At 36.5% G+C, this 23,111-nt stretch overlaps 3 protein-coding genes across 8 annotated transcripts; 2 read left to right on the top strand and 1 right to left on the bottom strand.

The window, feature by feature from the left end:
• The first annotated feature begins 339 nt into the window (after positions 1-339).
• LOC116196241 (eukaryotic translation initiation factor 3 subunit A-like) lies at positions 340-6,385 on the top strand. Of its 2 annotated transcripts, XM_031525871.1 has the most exons (15): positions 340-555; positions 1,018-1,062; positions 1,209-1,274; positions 1,447-1,928; positions 2,470-2,685; positions 2,787-3,155; positions 3,239-3,268; positions 3,397-3,624; positions 3,742-3,903; positions 4,031-4,252; positions 4,358-4,561; positions 4,648-4,854; positions 5,069-5,149; positions 5,408-5,609; positions 5,712-6,385. In XM_031525871.1, exons 3-15 carry the CDS (start codon positions 1,229-1,231, stop codon positions 6,143-6,145), a joined length of 2,883 nt encoding a protein of 960 aa, XP_031381731.1. In that variant the 5' UTR covers positions 340-555; positions 1,018-1,062; positions 1,209-1,228; the 3' UTR covers positions 6,146-6,385. The 2 variants fall into 2 exon arrangements, with proteins under 2 accessions (XP_031381731.1, XP_031381729.1); XM_031525869.1 differs by lacking the exon at positions 1,018-1,062 and having other exon boundaries at positions 341-555.
• A 6,260-nt stretch (positions 6,386-12,645) lies between these two features.
• LOC116195870 (probable purine permease 5) lies at positions 12,646-15,740 on the top strand. Of its 5 annotated transcripts, XM_031525254.1 has the most exons (3): positions 12,675-12,779; positions 13,951-14,029; positions 14,605-15,740. In XM_031525254.1, the coding sequence occupies exons 2-3, from the start codon at positions 14,020-14,022 to the stop codon at positions 15,696-15,698; spliced, it is 1,104 nt and encodes a 367-aa protein (XP_031381114.1). In that variant the 5' UTR covers positions 12,675-12,779; positions 13,951-14,019; the 3' UTR covers positions 15,699-15,740. The 5 variants fall into 5 exon arrangements, with proteins under 5 accessions (XP_031381115.1, XP_031381114.1, XP_031381118.1 ...); XM_031525255.1 differs by lacking the exon at positions 13,951-14,029 and having other exon boundaries at positions 12,646-12,779; XM_031525258.1 differs by lacking the exons at positions 12,675-12,779; positions 13,951-14,029 and adding an exon at positions 12,786-12,909.
• Positions 15,741-16,051: 311 nt separating this feature from the next.
• Positions 16,052-18,362, bottom strand: LOC116195871 (eukaryotic translation initiation factor 5A-like). Its single transcript, XM_031525259.1, has 5 exons — positions 18,118-18,362; positions 17,380-17,502; positions 16,884-16,940; positions 16,599-16,673; positions 16,052-16,454 (listed from the first exon to the last, which is right to left on the bottom strand). Exons 1-5 carry the CDS (start codon positions 18,238-18,240, stop codon positions 16,350-16,352), a joined length of 483 nt encoding a protein of 160 aa, XP_031381119.1. The 5' UTR covers positions 18,241-18,362; the 3' UTR covers positions 16,052-16,349.
• Between the last annotated feature and the right edge of the window lie 4,749 nt (positions 18,363-23,111).

Raw genomic sequence — 23,111 nt, 5'->3', positions numbered from 1 at the left:
AAAAATAACTCGAGAATCAAGTGATGTAAACTCGATAACTCATGGACTAAATTGTTAGTATGCTCTTTTAGATTTAACAGTTGATTGATGTATTAATTGAAATGTATATACCTTGGACTAAGTTTTTCTGTCATTGGTGAGGATATCCTATCCCATATATCCTATATAATAAATGAAATCTTCCTATTTTACGTGTTATGATGCGATCATCGTTATTTTATAACCATTTGACGTGATTATAAAATTTTAAAAATGGTTCTATCTGTGGATATGACTCTCTCTTGATTGTATCGTTTCCCATTCCCCTCAAAACACACATCAAAGATCATTCCAAGTCCAATTCCCCGTTCCCTTTCAATTTACATGAACCAAACGGCCCCTTGAACGGTTAAAAAAAAAAAAAAAGGTTTAGTCAGACGGTAACCTAGTCGTTCCTTGCCTCTTGTCCTTGCGATTTTAGGGTTTGAATCCGGCGGCGAGCCGCAATACAGCTGCTTTCTTCTGCTCGTGCTCGCGCTAGCGCTCGGCCGGTCCGCCTCGCCACTCACCACCTCCGTAAGTATCTGCCTCCATCTTGCTCAGTCTCGTTCTCTTCCTTCTCACCGGCGAGCTGTTGCGGCTCCTCGCGAGCCCAACCAGCTGTTGCGTCCCAGTGGACGTTGAGTTGCCGTGTGCTCACTACCGAGCCCGACGCTGCTGCTGCTCCTCTGCCCTCACACTGTGTAATTTAGTCATTCCATTGTTGATTAGCTGTTTTATTAGCCGGTAGCGTGGTTGTCGGTCTGGTCGATTATGAATAGAGAGTCCGAAATGTCAGGAAGAAATCGATCTCGTATTTGAATTTGTTCACGTTCATTTTTTATTTGGATGGATTGGTTTGGTTCAGCTTTGATTTGGGTTAGATGTTGAATTCGAGCACTGAGCTACTCGGAATTTGGGATGAACAGGCTTTGTGCTTTTCTTGTAAATTTCATTTAAGCAGCTCTTGTTTTTTTTTTCCCCTTTTTTATTGGCCAGGTCCGACCCGACCTTCGCTGGGCAGGGGGTGGACATTGGAAGAGTGTAATCGTCCGGTTAAAAAATATATCAATTTAGGATTTTCCGAACTTATGGCATTGTCATGCGTGTGCACATGTTCTTTCGTGGTTCTAGACAGGGATTTATGTATTGACCATGGTGATGAAATATATTTTTCCATATTTGACCAGGCTGTGAGCTGAATTGAATAATGTCTTCGTTTGTGAAACCTGAGAACGCATTGAAGCGAGCTGAAGGTGAGTTTTTTGAGGTTTCATAATATATTCTCAGCTGACAGCTTCTTAAATACTCATTTTCTGGTACTTTGAAATTATGCAGTAGTCTTAGTTCTGCAGAATCACATCGGTTTGTTGATCTTATATAACCAGTTTTTGGGCTGAACTGACTGGAAGTATTGTATCAATACAGAATTGATAAATGTTGGGCAAAAGCAAGATGCTTTGCAAGCACTTCATGATATTATCACCTCAAAGAGGTCCCGAGCATGGCAGAAGACCCTCGAGCGGATCATGTTCAAGTACATCGAGCTTTGTGTTGACATGAGAAGAGGGAGGTTTGCCAAGGATGGCCTCATCCAATACCGGATTGTGTGCCAGCAAGTAAATGTTACCTCTCTCGAAGAAGTCATTAAGCATTTCATGCATCTCTCGACCGAGAAAGCAGAGCAGGCTCGCAGTCAGGCTGAGGCTTTGGAAGAAGCTCTCGACGTTGATGACCTCGAGGCAGATAAACGACCAGAGGATCTGATGCTGAGTTATGTTAGCGGAGAAAAAGGAAAAGATCGTTCTGATCGGGAGTTGGTTACACCTTGGTTCAAGTTTCTGTGGGAAACTTATAGAACAGTGCTTGAGATATTGAGGAACAACTCCAAGTTGGAAGCTCTCTATGCGGTAATTTCTCTCTTAAAAACTTACAGTATGATACCATTGGTTGATTGGCATTTTCAGACAGCTCTGCTGGATGCTCTGTTTGGGCATGGGCATGAGATGGTACCCGTGACGCCAAACTTAACATTTTAGATTAAAGCAGGCATCTATTCTTGACTATTGGATAGGAAGTCTTTGTGCTGCCTGCAGTATTTTCTCTGGACATCAGGAGAGGCTTTTACTGTAAAATGATTTTGGATAGGATGTTCCATGATGTCTAGTGTATGCTGTATATCATGTGTTTTTCTTGATATATTTTGTACATGATATGTATGTTCTTGTTTCACTTTTTATATGTACTTTGTGTATGATGGTGGTGTGTTTAATGAAGTCCTCTTCTTTAGCTTTTAAAGTACAAGAAGAGTTGCAAATGATAGATTGTGTGAAGATGTTTTCAGATTTCAATAATTGTCAGAAACAATTTTGACCCCGTGAAGTCACTGCATTATCTTCTAATGGTGCCTCCAGTTGAGTGAGATCCTTGAAATTTCTTGTTATTGCACAGATGACCGCACATCGAGCATTTCAATTCTGCAAGCAGTACAAACGGACAACCGAGTTCCGTAGGCTGTGTGAAATTATTAGAAATCATTTGGCTAATCTAAACAAGTACCGCGATCAAAGGGACCGACCTGACTTATCTGCTCCAGAGAGTCTGCAGCTTTATCTTGATACAAGATTTGAGCAGTTGAAGGTTGCTACTGAACTTGAAATGTGGCAGGTATCTATCAACTCTGAGCATTATCTTTCATTCTCAAAATTGAATTTGGTACGGTTTCTCAAATTGCTGTATTTGAGAAATATTGATTCCTTTTCCTGCAGGAAGCTTTTCGTTCTGTTGAGGATATCTATGGTTTAATGTGCATGGTTAAGAAGACGCCCAAGGCATCCCTTATGGTGGTTTATTATGCAAAGTTGACTGAGATTTTCCGAATCTCATCCAGCCATCTTTATCATGCTTATGCCTGGTTGAAGCTCTTTAATATTCAGAAAAATTTTAATAAGAACTTGAGCCAAAAAGACCTGCAATTGATTGCGTCATCTGTTGTTTTGGCTGCACTTTCTGTGGTCCCTTACGATCATTCTCATAGAGCATCACACTTAGAACTTGAAAATGAGAAAGAGCGTAACCTCAGGATGGCGGACCTTATTGGGTTCAATGTGGACCCCAAAGTGGAGAGTAGAGAAACGGTAACTTGAGCGGTCTTGAATTTCTTTGCATTTTGGTAATTCTTCCCTGTTTTAGCTATTCTGACCTGCTTTTCTTCCTCCAGCTTTCACGGTCATCTCTCCTTGCTGAACTGGTGAGAAAACTTGACCTCAGTTGATACTTGGCTGCATAAGTCTTTGCACTGGGTGGTCCCTCATGATTTTTTTCTTATCATTAATGCATCGGCTGATTATGCAATTCTTATATGCTCTGAATATATAGGTTGCAAAAGGTGTACTTAACTGTGCAACTCAGGAAGTGAAAGATCTTTACCATCTTCTGGAACATGAGTTCTTGCCTTTGGATCTTGCCATGAAGGTTCAGCCCTTACTGACCAAGATCTCTAAACTTGGGGGTAGGCTTGCGTCAGCTTCTTCTATCCCTGAGGTGCAGTTGTCCCAATATGTTCCTGCCTTGGAAAAAATTGCCACCTTGAGGGTGCTTCAGCAGGTGCTTAATCGTTGGCTAGTGTCTATTTTTGTGACTATACGGTTTTCTCTACCTCAACCTCTTTTTGATAAATGAAACAATTTTGAGTTTTCTTCTCTTTTCTGTTCTATTTTACAGGTGTCTCAGGTTTATCGGACAATGAAAATTGAGAGTTTGGCACAGCTTATCCCATTTTTCAATCTCTTAGTTGTGGAGAAGATATCTGTGGATGCAGTTAAGCACAAGTTTTTGGCATTGAAAATTGATCATGCCAAAGGAGTAGTTCTATTTGGAGATAAGGTTAGTGTTTGAAGCCTTAAGCTGTGAGCATATGCTTGTGTTTCATTAGTGTGGATGATTTGAACTGGCTATATTTCATTATGTGGCCTTTGAGTTGATCGGGTTTTTCCTTGCTCACATCTGTCAGGGTCTTGATTCAGATGTCCTGAGAGATCACCTTGCTGTTCTTGCTGAAAATTTAAATAGAGTGAGGGCAATGATTGATCCTCCTAGAAAGAAGGGGTCAAAACTTGGTGATATCTTGCCAAGCCTTGCGGAGACTGTTGACAGAGAGCACAAGAGACTCCTTGCCAGGAAGTCTATTATTGAGAAACGCAAGGAAGAGCATGAACGCCAGCTTTTGGAAATGGTATGTACCGAGTAGTTCGTTGTCTCCTCTGGTTAATCGTGTAGGGTGTACATATTAATTTATTTTAATTTTTAATGTATGTGTTTCCTTTTGAATTTTATAAAGGAACGCGAGGAGGAGTCTAGGAGGTTGAAAATGCAAAAGATAACTGAAGAGGCGGAACAAAAGAGACTTGCATCTGAATATGAGCAAAGGAAGAACCAAAGGATTCTTAGGGAGATAGAAGAAAGAGAACTCCAAGAAGCACAAGCTCTACTTCAGGAAGCTGTTAAAGGGAAAAGAAAGGGGAAGAAACCAATTCTGGAAGGAGTGAGTTGAAGATGCATTTTGAATATGTTTGCTGCTTGTTTATATGAGCTGAGCGACCTGAACATTAAATTTGTGCATTTGCTCAGGAGAAAGTGACGAAACAATCAGTGATGGAGCTTGCTAGGACTGAGCAACTGAGAGAGCGTCAGGAGATGGAGAAGAAGTTGCAAAAACTGGTTAAGACAATGGATTACCTTGAGAGAGCGAAGAGAGAGGAGTCCACTCCTTTAATTGAGGCTGCTTTCAAAGAGCACTTGGTGAAGGAGCAGGAGCTTCATGAACGTGAGCAGCAGGTGGTTTTCTTTCTTGAATGTGGAAATTTCATCATCTCTACTTGCAATTTCAGGGATGATATATCGCAAACTGTGGTGTATACATAAATTGGGATAAGCAACGATAAACCCCATATAATTGTCAAAAATAGAGTAATTGTTTGAAGTTTGACAATAGGTTTTGTTATCACCAATTTTTGTTGACCTTGTTTCATGGTTATATCTGGTGTTTCAGCAAGAAATTGAGCTCAGCAGACAGCGCCATGATGGGGACCTTAAGGAAAAGAACAGGCTGGCCCGCATGGCTGAGAACAAGGTCCGAGGCCCTTATACGTATTGTAACACATTGACATCCGTTAATCTAGTCATTTTTTTTCTGGGATTTTAGATATATTTGCTGATTCTTGTTATTGACTTAATGGGCACTTCAGCTTTTTAAAATTGTGAATTTCAAATCTACCCATGGCATGTTTTGAGACCAGATACTACCATCCATAAGGTACAATACACCTATGGATATTTACATATCAACTTGGAGTAAAAAACTTTTGGTTTCTTTTGTCATTTGCTTCAGGTGATATTCCAGGAAAGAGTCATGAAGCGTAGGCAGGTAGATTATGACAGATTGAGAGCTCAGAGAGAGGAGCAAATCAGGCAAGAGCTCCAAGCTCGTAAACAGGAGAGGGAAATCCTGAGAAAGCGCAAGTTCTTCTTGATCGAAGAGCAGAAGAGGCGTGAAAGGGAGGCACGGGAAGCCGAAGCTCGCAGGATTGAAGGTACACGCACTCTGAATATCAATCCCTTTACATGCTTCTCTTTCTGTGACACTATAAATATGAGTGAGCTCACCGTTTATGCTCCATATCTAACTTTTGCAGAGGAAGAGAGGCGGAAGAAGGAAGAGGCCGAGAGAAAGGCCAAATTGGATGAGATTGCTGAGAAACAAAGGCAGAGAGAAAGGGAGCTCGAGGAAAAGGCAAGGCTAGAGAAAGAGGCTGTTTTGGGAAGGACAGCTGAACCCACTAGGCCCTTCGAGCCACCTGTCGGGGCCCGTCCTGTTGAGCCTCCTGCTGCTGCTGCTGCTGCTGCTCCAGCCCCGGGCAAGTACGTGCCCAAGTTCCGGCGGGGCAGTGGGGAGAGTACAGCCCCACCGCCAGAGCCTGACCGCTGGGGCGGTGGCAGGCAGGATGACCGCGCTCCCCCGGATGGTGACAGGTGGCGCAGTGGCGATGACCACAGAACATCCTTTGGGGGCAGCTCCTCGAGGTCCAGCTGGTCGTCTTCGAGGATCCCACCACGTGGGGAGCGCTGAAGTTGGAATGAAATTGCTGCAAGGATGTGATTCAATAATTCTTTAAGGGCTGCTGCCGATGGCATTGAACGGTTACACGGTGTTCCCATTGGGGATTGAAGAGGTTACTACGTGGTTTTGTCTGATATTTGATTATGTAGGAATTTTGTCTTCTGTCCTGAATGCGAAGTGGTCGGAATTCGAACCTCAATTGTATTCTTTTTCTTCTAAACAAAAAGACTTACTAATGTTTGTTTTAAATCTCTCTCCCTAAAAGAAGTCGGAATGTTATTGTCAATGCAACTAAAAACCAAGTTGATTTAATACTACAGAAAATTCAAATCATCATCTCTCTAAACTAAAGCTGCTGCCCGATGAGAGTAAAGAGCTCTAAATCGGGGGTATAACTAAGACAAGTTCCTCTACACTCTTGAATGAATAGAAACCTGTCGAAAGTCCCCACCACGAAAACCCAAATTGCCCAAACTAGACGATGATATAAGCAGCAGCAGTAACAACATTATCAGGACCTGTTCTAACCTGTTTATTCTGTTGGTGGCAGGCAGGGCATGAAGTCGTCATACCGGCCACCGGAACACAAAATCCGATCACAAAATCCAACCACTACCAGCCTATGAAGTCAGAAGCGAAAATGTGGGCTCCAATCCCTCACCTTCGGAAGTCAGCCAACTGGACGGAGCCCAAGATCTGAAAGTAACTGAGCTTTCAGTTCGGTTTGGGTTCTAAAAGATAGAACCCGAAATCGAACTGTAATACGTAACGATACTAGTTTGGTTCCAGAACCGAACTGATAACCGAAGAACCCGGACCGAACTCGTTATTCGGTTCCTATCTACGATGGTGGAACTGAAAAAGTGAGGAAAATTAATTTCACTAAAAATAGCAATGAAAAATCAAAACTAGACTAGATCAAGCTATGAAATAATCAAACTGAACCGAACCGTCATTACAACTCCACATATTTAACAATAAATTCTCACATACATTTTTTCCTAACCATCATTACAATTCTATTTAAATATATACATTAATATTTTGAATGGAGTAGAGTTAATTTTCACTTCATTACCAAACGCTATTATTTACGAGGTTTTGCTTTAGGAAAATCTTCTAGACTAATGTTTTAGGTAGTATGTCCAAGTCTCTTCTTGTTCACTCGTCATAGAAATCATAATCTCCAAGTTTGACAAAATCCTAAAGGTTTTCCTGTGAATCGATTGATATATTAAGGATTGAAAATCGAAGCTCTCCCATTTTAGGATGTTGATAATTCGATATATATAGATTAGTTTGGGTCCATATCTTCACTTGATGACATAGAATACGGTGGCTAGAGAGATCTTTGTGTCCGTTGGTTGTAAGGTCTATCGTCTCGTGGAGTAAAAGGATAGTGCAAAAAACGAGACTGGATTATGTGTCGAGCATGACTAAAAGTACTTAACTGCACTTTCGATATTCTTATAACAGGAAACTTGTTTCCAACTGAAGTATGGTGTGTCTGATTAGTCCAACATTGTCCACAACGATCTCTTATTTCGCCCTAGGAAGGCGACTGCAGGGGGATCTGATATCTGAATTTGTTAGGAAACTAGCTATTCAAGCATTTATTCATATCTTTGATCAGACTCTCCAAGTTATAGGAGCCGAATTTGCATCTGTCTCGATAAGAGACTTTGGTTTGATCCACAGCCTATCTAGTACTTGCTCGAGATAAAGGACCAAACTGGGAGACCTCACTAAGAGCTTTATGCAGACATACATATGCTTTTTTCTTTCTTTTTAAAATTTTTTTTTTTTTTTTACCTGAATGACACACATATGCTTCAAATTCAGTGGTTAGTGTATAAATGTATGTGTGTAGTATATGCAGATCTAATTTGGCTAGAGACAGGAAGATGACAAGATGACAACGTCAGGTATCGGCATAAGCGGTGTGCACAGAAATAAAATATTAGAATGGACATAAAAGTGGAATTTATGTGTGTTTATTTGGACTTAAAATTAAGTGTTGAAAGTTAAGTGCTCAAATTTTAAGTATTTAATCAAATAAGTGCTTAATTAATTTTTTTTTGCAAGTGAAGGGTTGAATATTTATAGTTTTATATTTATCTTCCAGCCCAATATTTACCTCTTTTACACTTTGACCCCAGTCTTATATTATTTTTTACAATTATTGAAAATAAAATAAATAATTTTTTAAAAAAAAGAGAGGAGAGAACAATGAGATCAGAGAGGGAGGGGACGGTGGTGGCTTCGATCCCGACCACCATTGTCCAAGGCGGGATTGCCAATTTTTTAAAAATAAAAAAATAAAAAAGGAGAAAACAATGGGATCAGAGAGGGAGGGGGCGGTGGTGGCTTTGATCCCGACAACCACCACCCAATGCAAGGTCATCGATAGGGCAGTCAAAGCAACTGTGACATGAGCTCCCGGAGGTTTATTCGTTTGACCATAGACTAGACACTTTCGAAATATTTTTTTCATGGGTTAATAATCAATAAAAACACAAAATTTTCATATTTTAATAATTTTAGCACGAACAATTTTCATTAACCTAAAAATGCATAAACTTTAGATTTGATAATAATTCTAGTACAGACGAAAATTGCTGACGTGTAGGTCGAGTGGGACCCACTATACTTTTTTAATAATAAAATTATTTTCAGAAATAAAAAATAAAAAAGGAAAAAAAAGGCAAAATCGAGGAGGAAGGGCGATGGGGGCTTTGTCGCCGGCCACCACCCCCTCGATTGGGGTCGTCGGCGACCACAAAGGGTGCCAGAGACCCACTCGACCTACACATCAACAATTTCCGTCCAAATTAATAGAAAATTTGACGTCGTACTAGAATTGTTAAAATGTGAAAAGTTTGTGATTTTTTTTGTTATTAACCCTTTTTTCATTAATTACTCCAGATTCCCTCATTTCCATATAAAGATTATTTCCTTCACGAGTACGTTCACCTACTCCGCCAGATACAGATACACCCCCATGAGCTTTAGCAATGTTGTTGATCAATTCCATAATGAGTACGGTTTTACCTACTCTAGCACCCCAAATAGTCTTATTAACCCCCCAAATAGTCTCATTACCTACATATATTCGATCCTTTCCAACTTAATGGATGTTGGATGGAAGCACCTCACCATCTCTGAGGGACTCGACTCCAAAAGTGAGGGACGCAATTGTTATTTGAGATACCTAACTGATGAGACGAGGTACATAACTAATGTATTTTCTTAAGCAAGGGACATAATTGATGTGATGAGGGACCTAATTAATGTAACGAGGAATCTAACTGATGCAAATTTCATCTCTCAAGGATCCAAGTGATGTAAAAAAGAGTGAATGATTCAAGTGATGTAAAACCCATCTCTCAAGGACCTAATTGCCCGTATACTCTTCAGTTTTTGAAAGTCTTAAAAATTTCACTTTGCAAAAACAAATCCTAAACGTTTACTAATGAGATACTAGACTCTATTTGTTTCAAGCACAATAAGTTCTTAAGGAAAATTAAATCCGTTGAAAATGAATTCTCAAAAAGTAATTTATTTTCTTATGTTTGGTAGTGTATTGAAATATAAAGCTAGAAAGGAAGAGAGAGAAAGAAAAAAGTGTTGGGTGAATAACCAACATGGGTTGATTTAAGTAGTTTGGCGCTTGTTTCGCTTAAGTAAAGTCACGGGTTCAAGTCCTTGCGAATGCAGACAAGGTCAAGGGTTCGAGTCCTTGTGAATGCAGAAAATTCATGCTGTGAGAGTTTTATCCATTAGTGGCTGTTTGACTGAATTAGTCGGGCCCAATTGAACTTTTGGATATCGGAGTTTACACTAAAAAAAAGTGACAGGTGAATAGAGAGAGAGTGTGAACAAGGAAAATAAATTTCCTCATTTTTAAACGAATTTACTTTTGAAAATTTTGTCATGCGTTTCTCGTCAAAGAAAAATAATTTTTGTGTTGACCAATGACTTTTGTATTAATAAAAATAGGAAAATGAGGAAATCACTTTCCCCTAAAATTCTTTCCTCGAAACAACAAAACCTTAATGGTACATTTGTAACTGACTCGAGAGGGAGAGGTGGCCTGAAGGGTAGCCCCATTCGGGTCTACTCTCTCATCGAAGGGAGAGGTTTCAAATTTGATTCTTATCGTCGAAACTTCTCTCGCTCCTTTATTTTCTCTGTTCTTTTTTTTTTTTGGCTCATGGCCTATTTTGTTAAAAAAAGGCATTGGTTTATCCAACCAATTTGGAACTAATAGAATTTCGTGGATCGTAATAACAAGTGTTCCAATAATACAAAGATATGAAAACCCCTCCCATAGGTCGCGAGACCCACCCCCAACTTTTTTTTAACTTTAATTTTTTAATTGCATTCTTTTATCATTTTTTATGCATCATATTATATTGGAAATTTAATAGACCCAATTCATTTGGGTTTAAGAAGAACCGGTCATTAAGGAGTAAAACTTTTAAAATCGTAAATTTATTTTATTTACGAAACTCGAACCCAAAGAACTTGTTAAAGAGAATAGACACCAAACCACATAAACCAAGCAACGTTGGTAATTTCTATAGTTTTCTTTAAAATAAAACATTTATGAGATTCCGGGTGGCAGATATATATTGCTGCGCATATATTTTCTTTTAAATTTCTAGCTCGATTTTTTATTATTACCGAAAAAGGTTCCTTATAGAACCTGTTAGGAACTTGCATCTTTCTTGATTCGTATTCTTTAAAGAAAAAAAATCCCCTCTTATTTTAGACTAAATTTTTTATTGATTTCTTTTCCTCTTTTATGATTGTCATCCAAAATAACTAAGGAAACTCTATATGTTCTTTACATTTTGCAAAGATATTTATGTACAATCGTTCATTTTATATTCTAATATGTTTTTCCATATATTTGTACTAACGTATATAACCACTAGATATAATTTCAATGTTATTCAAAAACGTAATATAACTTTTTTCAAGCATGTGTAACAATAAATATATCCATCGCATACCATTCAATGTTATTATAATCCATAACATATATACTTCTTATATTGAAATCTATTTCTCTAGACCTTCATTTTAATGTATATAAATTTATTAAATTGTGAAATACAATTTGATTATAATAACTAAAATAGTGAATTTTTTTTTATTTTAGACGTGTTATAAATACAGAGAATAATATTTTCATACATTTTAGACAGTAATAGTTAAATCAAGAGACATATATTTCATTTTTTAATTCTAATTGAAGATGCAAATTTGCACTATAAGCGAAAGGGAATTTCTTAACCATATATAACCTTTTTAACTGTTTATTTTCCAATAAAATGAGGTCTCAATAAAAGTGAAAGATCGCACTATCTTAATTTTCATCTTTTTAGTTGATTATTAACTACAATTTTTGACCCCGCAATATCACGCAAGTTATAATGACCTATCATGAGAAAACAAAATGAAAGAATTAAAACAAAGCCATAATAAAGTCATACGTCAACTGATCATATCGTATGCTTTTCTTCGACCTTTTTTTTTTTATAAGTGCCTTTTTCTTAAACCTTGAAAAACAAGAAACGCAGATAACTTTGTCTTTGTAGGCCTTATTTTCATTTTACCCCTCAAACTTTACTCTCTGTCTTATTTTTCTCCCCAAATTTCAATATTATAATAGAATCAACAAAAAATATTTAAAACGACGAGATATTTTTATTAAACAAGCTTGTATTGAACTGTGACAATTGAAAAAAAAAGTGTAGTACAGTTGAATGAGATATGACAAAATAAATTTAGAAAAGTAATTCGTTTAATGTAATATTCCCCAAGAGCCGTATCAACCCAAAACAAGAATCATCCAATATATATTGTTACAAAAGGGAAAATATTTCTGTTTTATCATCCTAGTTGGCAACCGCCGCTTGAAGTATTATTTCAAGAAGTAGTTCGAAGGGACCAATATGAGAAGTGGCTAAAAGAAAATAATGAGACAAAATCTGAGGCAGAAAGAAAGTTCTGGGGCGAATTGCAATTAACTTTTCTTCTTAATGGTATGATAACATAACAGTAAATATAAATAAATAAAATATGAGTAAATTAACAATTTACCTCTCAAAAAATCGATGTTACATTAAATCTGATTTCAAAAAAAAAATACATTAACTTTGACCTTTACATATTAAATGTACATCATATTGCATATTCCGTCAACTCGATGGAATCCTCTGATGGAATGGGCAATATAATATACATCAATATCAAAATTGATGTAAAAAAATAAAAAATAATGTCACATCAGATGTTTTCGTTCACTATTGGACGACAGGCAGACGAAATGGGTCGTATGGTGTACACTTGATCTATTAATGTCTAATTTAATGTAAAAAATTTCTTAAGGTCTAATTTGATAAAATATCAACCCCTTATGGCCAAATTGTTAGTTTACTCAATAAAATATAGACAATATAGACTCACCAACCTACCTATTTTACTTACATTATTATATTGAAAAGAGTCAGTGGCATGGCCCATAATGCCGCACAGAATGCGCGCCAACAAGAGCAGGACACATACACCATTTATTGTTAGAACAATTTCCTTTTATCTTCCTTTGGCACTGAACACTACTGCCAATTCTCATGTAAGTCTTCTTCTGGCTTCAAATTGGCTCTGCTTTTCTTGTTGCGATGACCTCGGATGTGTCATGTTCCTGTCCAATAATCCTCTGTAATTCAGTTGATTATTAAGTGCTTGTCTGACTTCATGGGAAGGTAGTGTGGGAATTTTGTGTTCTGGGGTTTGCTTAATCGTGGGGTTCAAGCTGATTAATTGATTGTGCAATCAGTGTTTGTCCCCAGATATTGAAAATTATGGGCAGCTTGGTATTCTGTTCTCTTCCTATGTTGGGACAAGGTTGCTGTTTCATAGTTCTGGCAGAGTATCCTGAGGGAAACGAACGGAAATGCTTGAGAGGGATAGAAAATGTCTGCTGTTTTCATTTTTTCATCCTGGAAAATGAGAAAAATGTAAGGTGACTTTTCTTTTTTGGGTGACACCACGACGCATGCTCTATCTACTGGCTGAGATTAATTTCACACCCGCATATGAGAACTGTTATTTTGTGTTCTGAACAGTGGGGAGAAGATATTTAGCCCAAAAAAAAAAAGCAGTGGGGAGGGGAGATTGAATTATAAGTTTACACTTCAAAATAGAAGTATTAAAGACTCTTTGGCATACTGAAGTCGAAAATGCAGCTTCTATATTTTGGTCTACCATGAAGATTTCCAATCTAGAGCTATTCATTGTTCGTTTTGAACTCCTCATAACCTCAAACCTTTTGACAGCGTTAGACATTGTTTCATACATCTAATGTGATTTTACAGATGCCCATTTTATCAGCACAGAACGAAGCAATAGCTGTTTCGATGAGGTTTGAGTTATTAATCATTGGCTTTGAAGTGATTTGGAGAAAATATTTTGTTTAGAAGTAACATGGGAATTATATCGTCAGTAATCAGTATTACTGTCTCATATGAAGTGTCTGATAGTTCTAGGCTACAATGATAGAGGTCTAAGCATCAAATCCTACTTTTTAGAAGAATATTTTGTTGCTGCTCTTGCCTTCTTTTTTTTTTTTTTTTGTTATTGGGTGAAACGGAACTACAAGAAATGCTCATGGCAAAAAGTTTGCCTTGCTTTTTGTTATTTGGTTACATGGCTCTGCAAGAAATGCTTATAGTGAATAGATTTTGCCTTCATGATTGTATAATAAGTCTTATACAACATCGGATGAATTGGCTGGGAACTTTCAGCAGACGCATTTTACAAGACTAGATATGGCTGATCTTGGTTGTCTCATCTGACTATTAGATCAGGTAATAATGTCTAAAGGTAAGGCGATCCATTCATCATTCTTCTCAAGACGCCCTTCTCATCCTATTCCTATCTTCAAGAGAAATAATCTTGTGTTTACTAGCTTTACTGTAACGCCACAAGTATCCGTTAGATTGTATGAAATCGACTATGGAGAATGAGCTCGCCCTGTATTCTTGCATTGCAGTTGCTGCTAATCCCAGAGCAGCTTCAAGTTCAAAATAAGAGGGCCCTTTTATAGATTCCAAATCAACTGTTAACAGTTACTTTTCCTTCCAGTCATTGCGGTTGTCCATACAACTGGTTTTTCTTAAGGTTGAATTGAGTTAACAACAGCTTTCAGCCAGCTTGCTATTCTCAGCCCAATATAAAAATTCTTCTCTTATGTCCAAGTAGCGCCAAAGTAGTTAAAACAAGCCTCCTTCCATATTTTTATTGTTTGCAACTTAGTATGCACTGGGATACTTAGCTATATAGCAGCATGTTAGAGAAAAAAAAACATCAGTATATGTTTCTTAGTATATGGTCATGTGACTGTTTCTGCCAGTTTATATTATGTGACCGTCACCCTAACTATATTTGGTGATTATCAGGTGCAAGCATGGAAGAAGGACAATCAGAACCTTCTCCTTCTACTTCCCGTTCACATTCTCCCTTTTGGGCTCGAGTCATCACCCTCAGGACAACCTTATGGGAAGGGTACAAGAGCAAACCAATGTCCCACTGGATCCTCCTCCTCCTAAGCTCCCTATCTATGCTTGTGGCGTTCCCCGCCTCTTCCCTCCTCTCCCGTGTCTACTACTCCGATGGTGGCACGAGCAAGTGGATCATCTCATGGGTGGCTGTTGCTGGGTGGCCGATATCTGCCCTAATCTTGCTGCCAACCTACTTCGTCTGTAAAACTTCCCCGACCCCTTTAACGTTAAAGCTCACAACCTCCTATGTTTTGCTGGGTTTCTTGAGTGCGGCTGATAATCTCATGTATGCCTATGCATATGCTTATCTGCCAGCCTCTACGGCCTCTCTCCTCGCTTCTTCATCCCTGGTTTTCTCTGCCCTGTTTGGGTATCTCATTGCCAAGAACAAGCTAAATGCATCAATGGTCAATGGGATCATTATTATAACAGCAGCAATGGCTATAATAGCCCTGGATTCAAGCTCTGACCGATATGGGAATGTAACTTCCAGTCAGTACATCCTAGGATTTTTTTGGGACATTATGGGGTCTGCACTGCACGGGCTAATTTTCGCACTCTCAGAGCTCGTCTTTATCAAGCTCGTTGGTCGGCTTTCCTTCCATGTTGTATTAGAGCAACAAGCTATGGTCTCATTCTTTGCCTTCATATTTACAACCATTGGACTCCTTATAAACCGAGATTTCCAGGGGATGGTCCATGAGGCAGAGACTTTCAAGGACGGGAAGAGCTCGTACAAACAAGTACTAATATGGGGCGCCATAACTTTTCAACTAGGAGTGCTCGGTGCAACGGCCGTTCTGTTTCTGTCCTCAACAGTTCTGGCAGGAGTGCTGAATGCAGTTAGGGTTCCTCTCACGAGCATTGCAGCAGTTATATTGTTGCATGACCCGATGAGCGGTTTCAAGATTCTCTCCTTGGTGATCACCTTCTGGGGCTTTGGTTCTTATATTTATGGCAATGCCAATGTAAGTAATAAGGCCTCTTCATGATCATCTCTCAATAATACATGTTATATGTTTTAGACCATACCATTCCTGACCTACAAGCTTCAACGGTTGAAGCAAAGTGCTTGCTATACGGAAAATGCTACGTTTTAAACAGAATCCTTTTGTCAAGAGACAGAGAAGTCGTCTTACAGTGCTCCTTGTAGCGGCCGTTTGATCCAGTAGGAGATTTCTTACCACTCTCTTTCTATTCATGCCTTCATCAGTTGATCTGCTGGGAACAAGATACGGTTGTAGATTTCCTTGTCCAAAATATTTGATGATACTATCATTTTCATATGTCGAAGATTTGCATCTCATGGAACTTTGCATTGCTCAAATCTGTTAGATGTGGGCAATAGATAAAACAGAAAGCGAGTAATAGAGTTCATGGTAACTGGGCATACATATTATTCCATTCAATAGAGACAAGGTATTCCCGATAATAGGATCGGAAACCGAACATTAACATACACATATAGAGAGACACATAACAGTTTGATCTCCTCCTCCAGATGCAAGATGCAGCCCTCTTCAAGAGGATCGTAAACTTCCTCCCCTATCATTCAGCTTCAGCTGCATCCTGAATTTGAAGATCTCTAACCCAAGTCTATTGCATAGTGATTTGTAATTGTACTCCTTTTAGCAAATACATTGCTAGTTCTTTGGACCGATGTCCTTCACAGCACAAATCTGCTCCTCTCCCATTGCAGACATGACTGAGACCACGAGATCCTTTCCTTCAGCAAACCCATCTTTAATCTGAACATGGTCAAAAGCCAAAACAAAAATCCGGGTTGATGAGTTATAGTAGCCAAGAAGTAAAATGAAAATGGAAAATTCCATAAAGAATACAGGAAATACAATCACTTGCTAACAGAAGTAAGAAAGCAGAGAAAGAGATACCTGGCTAAGAAGATTATCATCAGTTGGCAGCCTCAGGTCATCCTTTGTGTTCCCATTCTCAGTTAAAAGACTCACCTATAGAGCCAAAAGAAGGGGTTCAAGGAAAGAGCGACTAAATTGTGCGATTGACATGGAACCACACGATCTTTGTACATAAACATGTGAACTTGACAGTAATTCCAACCATGAATGTCTGAAGGGATCGATCATACTTGGTCTATTGTGTTTAAGCATATCATATGAAACGGAACCATATCCACACATATATAATCAATAGCCACTTACAAAGCCATCTTCAGAGATGTCGATGAGCTGATAATCAGTGCGATTAACATGAGGAATCTGCAGAAGTTAGATTTGATCAGAAACTGTGAGAACGGTAAAGGATATAACCCTGTGGGCCAGCAGAACCTTTGAAGACTTCCGTACGTTTAGCACTCTAAACAGAAAGATATGTTTAGTACTCCAACCAAGAAAAGGAAAGGCACAAAGTTTAAGAAACTGTTATCACATTTGAATGAGAAAAGGAAGCACTGCTTACTAAATATTCTGGTCGTCAGACTTTCCAACCATAATAAGGGCCATACCCCATAGATGCAGAAATATCGCAAATGTGAAAGTTGAAAACGTCACTAGTCACGGTTTTGCAATGAGAATTATACCGAAATAAAAGAACTAGTTTTACCAGAAAACAGAATCAGGAAAACTTCCCCAACAACCAAAGGTACTCTACTACTCAATAGGATAAACGAAATGAAGGGAAAGAGGCTAATAGCATTACATCACAGTTATGGGATGAAGGAACAATATCTTCGAGTTTCTTCCCATTGAATATATCAATCCCTACAAAGTGGCACTTTGCGTGTCCATGCTTGCCAGTTTTCGAAGTCGAGACTTCCACAACCTGCTCCATCACCAGAAACAAGATGCGTTTTTTAAGATGCTTCCGAGTTCTGTTTTCATTTTTCCAGGATATAAATATAAGGCAAAGAAGGTACACCCGATCACACTACAGATCAAGTCTTCCTCAACGAGAACAAGGAAACAGGTTTTTACATTTTGCAAAACAGAGACAAACCAAGAGAATTGATTTCATAGTTGCAAGCTGAAAGCTAGAAAAATCATCATGCCCCATCTATCCAAAATGGATACAAGCCATGGCTTTCGTTAATCAATTCATTTGGTAAGCTTGTAACATGATAGTGAAGAAAGATCATTTTTTTCTCATACTAATTAACATAATAAATATCAAATAATTAACATCAAAAGAGTGTCTGATCAACGTCTATCTGGTTGTTTTCCAGCAGCAGGAAACGTAAAATTGGGAACTTTTTCCAGTTTTCTGCAACCAAATAAGCTCTGATTATATCAATCGATCAAAGCAAGTCATCAGAATCATTGCTCTCATCCCGGGAAGATACGGATGAGTAACATCAAAGAACCAGACGACATGTCTCATCGAAACATACTGCAAGGTAAACACTTCCCAAATCGAACGAACGAAGAAGGGGGGTGGGACCTTGCAGGGGCGATTCTTGATGACGATGTAGCCATTCTTGCGGACAGTTCCCGCTTGCTGGGGGTACGTCTTCGACGCTCCCGCGTCACCCTTCGACTCGAAGTGGTTCTCTTCGTCTGACATCTCTGGTCTCTCTCGCACTGTGTCTCTCTGCAAGGAGAATGAGGGGAAGCGAGACTTCTGTAGAAAGAAGATCTCTGCCTCCTCAATATTGTGAGGGTAGAATATTTGTCCTTTTCTTTTTCTTTTTTTTTTCCCTTTCTTTCTTTCTTTAAAAACTTTTTTTTTATCTGAAAACAGACCAGATTAATTCAACTTCGAGCCATATTTGTGCACTAAGAGATAAAATTCTCTCAATCATGAACTTCTCCATTAACAAATTCAAATTGATATCTTGTTTAAAAAAGACAAATGTGAAATTATAATTGATTTACTAAGAATGTGTTTGATAAAACGCATTAAGTGCTGAAATTAACTTAATTAGATTCAGCTCATTTGATAAGTAAAAAAAAAAGTAACTTAAGTTAATAGATTTAAAGTAAAAAAAAGCACTTAATAAGTAACTCAAGACCTACTCTTTTTTTTTCCTACTCAATCGCTCACCCCTGTCTCTTTACAATTATTATAGCAATGCCCCTCAACTTTTACATGATTTGCAAATCACAATTCACTCAACATATTTGGAGTAGATAGAAGTGGGGGGATGGCAACTGAGCGTCAGGTCCCGCCCACCACCGTCACTATTATGATCGCCGGCGATCACAGATGTTGCCGATGACCTCATCTGGGCGATGGTGACAGGGATCAGGGCCCCCATTGCAACCATTTGAGATAGGCACAGTTCGATCTTTTTTTGGGGTCATTTTTTATTTAATTTTCTGGCATTTAAAATAATTAGAACCAAAAGTGAAAATAAGTTAAAGTATTGGGCAATCATGCATATATACTTTCAGCCCTCATATTTCTTACCCAACCAAACCCTTTTCATTTATCAATTAAGCACTTATTTTATTAAGACATTAAATTTTCAGCCCTTAAAATTAAGTCTAAATAAACATACACTAAGTTTTCTTTTAATTGTTGAAATTTTGATAATATATGTATCAATATCCAGCCTCCCCTTTAATTTTTCTCTTTTCTATCACTCGAAGCTTATTAAAATCATCAATTATTATATTTATGTCGCATCTCGATAAATCTTTTCTAAATAAGTGACAATAAAGTGTTGCGGGAAACCAATATATTAGATATTATGCTCTATAAAAGAATTCATCAGTTGATATAACCATTAAATGAAGTCGCTAGTGATGATGAAGCATCCGAGTTATCATCCGAAGATGGTTGGTTTAAACATGGACTATGAAGTATATCACTTTCGGTAGCTCATTGTCAACATCCACGATAAGCAATCTCCTACCTATCTAGCAAAAAGATGGGAATTAAAATTTAAAAAAAAAAAAAAAAAAAAAGATGAGCAAATTTCCATAGTAAGTCCAAATTTCAAAAGGTGGGGCATAGATATCATTGGATTAAGGTGAACATTCTACACACGCCTCTTTTCGAATAATATTATTTGAATTATTTTCTGCCAAAGAATATCTCTTTTTATTAATTGTATCGTTGAATTTTATTCTAATCTATCAATTACATATCAAATATCTACTAAAGATTCGATACAAATAGCATATACATAAATTTTGTTGATATATATGACCCTACGACAACGCGAGGGTCGTACCTTTACACGTCGTCAAGCCGCTTTGCGACAAATCTCTTATTTATTCCCTCTTTCTTCTCCTTTTTGTTTATTAAATTGGATAAGGCCGAATGTGGACCCATTCGATGGATTTTGCTCCTAGAATTTGGCTTCTTCAAATATATGTATATATGTGTGTGTGTGTGTGTATGTGTCTCTTATTTAGTCTCTACTATAGCTATTCTCGAATGAGATTCTTGATGCCATATTTTTTTTTTGATAAGAGATGCCATGTATTTAGGACATGCATTACTTCAATAGTTGGGTTTGTTAAATTAATTTTGACAAGAGAATTTCACAAGAAGTTTCGAAATTCTAAAAAAAAGCACATAAAATTACATATACATCTATACTATCTATATGTAAAAGAAAATAATTATGCTTATATCCTATGAGGATAAAGAACTAACTCGATCTTTTCAACCATTAATCCCATGTCGAAGAGGCCTACCACGTCGTGTATCAACAAAGCAATTAGAACCTATTTTGAAAACAGGCTCTTATGTCTTCGTTTGAGGTGTGCGGAGCAAAGGTCTAGTTTGCAAACAATCTAGAGAGATTTTTGAAATTATTCTAACTCCGAAATTACACCGAATTAATATGAAGTAAATTGGTGGACAAGAATATCATGCCTCCTCCATTTTTACGGTCCACATTTCTTATTCTAAAGCATCGGGTGCTATAATTATATGCTTATTCTATTGTCTATTGCCTATAGTGTTCTGGTGCCAAAGAACATCCATGAATGAAGGGTGGATATAATATGAAGAATTTTAATGTTTGAATTATCTTCCAAGAAAAAAAAAATGTTTTTGCTTTCTAGTTTTCACCACAACTTTATATTTGTTTCTATTTGGAGAAATATAAACTATATATAGAACCATCAATTTCATCAACGTGTTTGGTTTATTTGATTCAACACCTTTTTTTTTTCTTAAATAAGATCTAATATTTAAATTTTGTGAATGGAAAATATTTACGATTAAGATATTTTACCTCTTAGCAAGTAGATCGGCCTCAAACTTAGATTAGTACTGTGGATATCAGGTAGTGCATAATAAAAAAGTAATATTATTAGAATAATTATCCAAAATTACAATATTATTACTAGTTTGTCAATTGTCGATGATACTGCAAAAATTATTGTTGATGGATTGATTAATTCCAGTGGTAGGCTCACCTTTTAATTGGATTGAGTATTTTTATATACGTTGATAAGGTGTGTTGCGATTAATGAAAGTTCTTAGACCAATATTCTCATGGGTGATGAAATTTCAATAAAATACCTTTTGATCACAACGAGTTTTTAGACCAAGATTTTTCATCAATTTTCATTTAATATATTTACTCTAACCAATTGACACCCAGGCTTTACGTGATTTTTTATTTTTCTCTTAAATAGAAATAGATAAAAATATATATATAACTTATAAATGAATATAAATAAAAAATCAGTCAAATAAGTAAAATTATGATGATAATAAACAAATACTTACTCTAGACAGATAAAGCAAATGATACACGTATAGAGAGACCGTAATTCTATAACATGTATAAGTACTTATGAAAAGTGCAAATATTGTGTAGAGATGTAAGGAAAAAATACATAGTGAACGAGTAGTTCTTTCCGATTATTGAGGAAAGTTTTAATTTTTTAATTATATATTACTACACGCAAATTATTTAGACATATTTCTAATATATGTTGAATATAATACCAATATATGCCAAATGCATGAACCTCGATCAAGATACGTCGAATTTCCATCAAATGGAGCAACTCAAGAGACAACTTAACCAGGAGTTGAGAGTTATTGAATGGGCTAATTTAAGCCATTAACGATGTTTAACCTAGAGCTAGGGGTTCTCAAATCAAATACTTATATTCTGCGCCTTAACTTTTATATATTATATATAGATTATTTGGTACTTACATTAAACTAGTCACTTCGTCCGCACATTGCACGGGATTATTATAATTAAAAAAATTAATATATTTTATTATAAAATATGTATCGTCATTTATACTATTAACTATATTAGCTGTGGTCTTAAAAATAGGTAATTTGTTTATTATTTCTCTCAGATAATCTTTAAATTACATCTCAATAGAATATATTAAATTTATTGAGTAATTTCTATTAAAATACTTTTCCTTGCCAACTACTAAAGTACTTTATCTATATTTAAGTAACACTAAATTTATAATTTTTTTTAACAATGGGAATAGTAAAATCAAGTCAATAAAGTTACTTTAACAAAAACTAATATAATCACTTTTATTCTTTATGAATTCTAAAAAAACTTTTAAATTTATAAAATAAAATTAAAGGCATTTTGCTCATTTGAGTTCACTTTACATCTTCTAAACATAATAAAACACTTTCTGAGTTTAAAGATTCAATTAGAACTCATAAAAATTTAGTAATTACATAGTCTATTATTTGAATGAATGCATTGCATGGTCCGGATAACATTTTCATTAAAATTGCTTTGATTTGAAATTCCTATATTTATGCATATACTTCTAATATACCACAATTTATTTTTTATGTCATTTATTAATATTCCTATTGACCTTTATTTAATGAAAATTATTTAATCAAATTCATTTTTGTTTCAAGTCTATTGAAATACATAAAAATGGATTATTTATTTATCAAATTTGATTTTCATTTATTTATTTTCAATATTGTTAATGATAATTGTTCTTTATATTATACAATGAATTATCTTATTAGAAATTTTTTAATTTTTTATGTATTTATTTTATTTTCATTTAAATCAAATTCATTCTTGTAATTTTTCATTCTTGAATATTTTTTAAATTTAAACTTAAATTTTGACCAAATAGTCGGGTACCATTTTCAAGCAAATTGGATGATTCTAATAAATGTCTAAAACTATTTTATATTAAATTATAAATAGATTATAGATAATAATTTTATTAAATTGCACCTAGATTAAATTAATATTATATTATTTTGTAGAATTTTTTTCATGGTTTTATTAATGGTGTAGACTATTAAATATTTACCATGAAATAAATGAAAATAGTTAATCAATGTTATGGGATATGTGAAGATTCAGTCAATGAGAATCCAAGGATTTAAACTTTTGAAAAATTTCGAGCCACGCCATTAATCCTCGCTTTACAATCTTATCATCATTACAATATAACCCGAAACGCATGACGTGAACTTTTCATCTAAACTCGACTCTGGAATCCTTAACTCCA

Source organism: Punica granatum, chromosome 2 (assembly GCF_007655135.1).
Source record: "Punica granatum isolate Tunisia-2019 chromosome 2, ASM765513v2, whole genome shotgun sequence".
Taxonomy (NCBI): domain Eukaryota; kingdom Viridiplantae; phylum Streptophyta; class Magnoliopsida; order Myrtales; family Lythraceae; genus Punica; species Punica granatum.
This window is presented reverse-complemented; position numbering and strand designations above follow the sequence as displayed.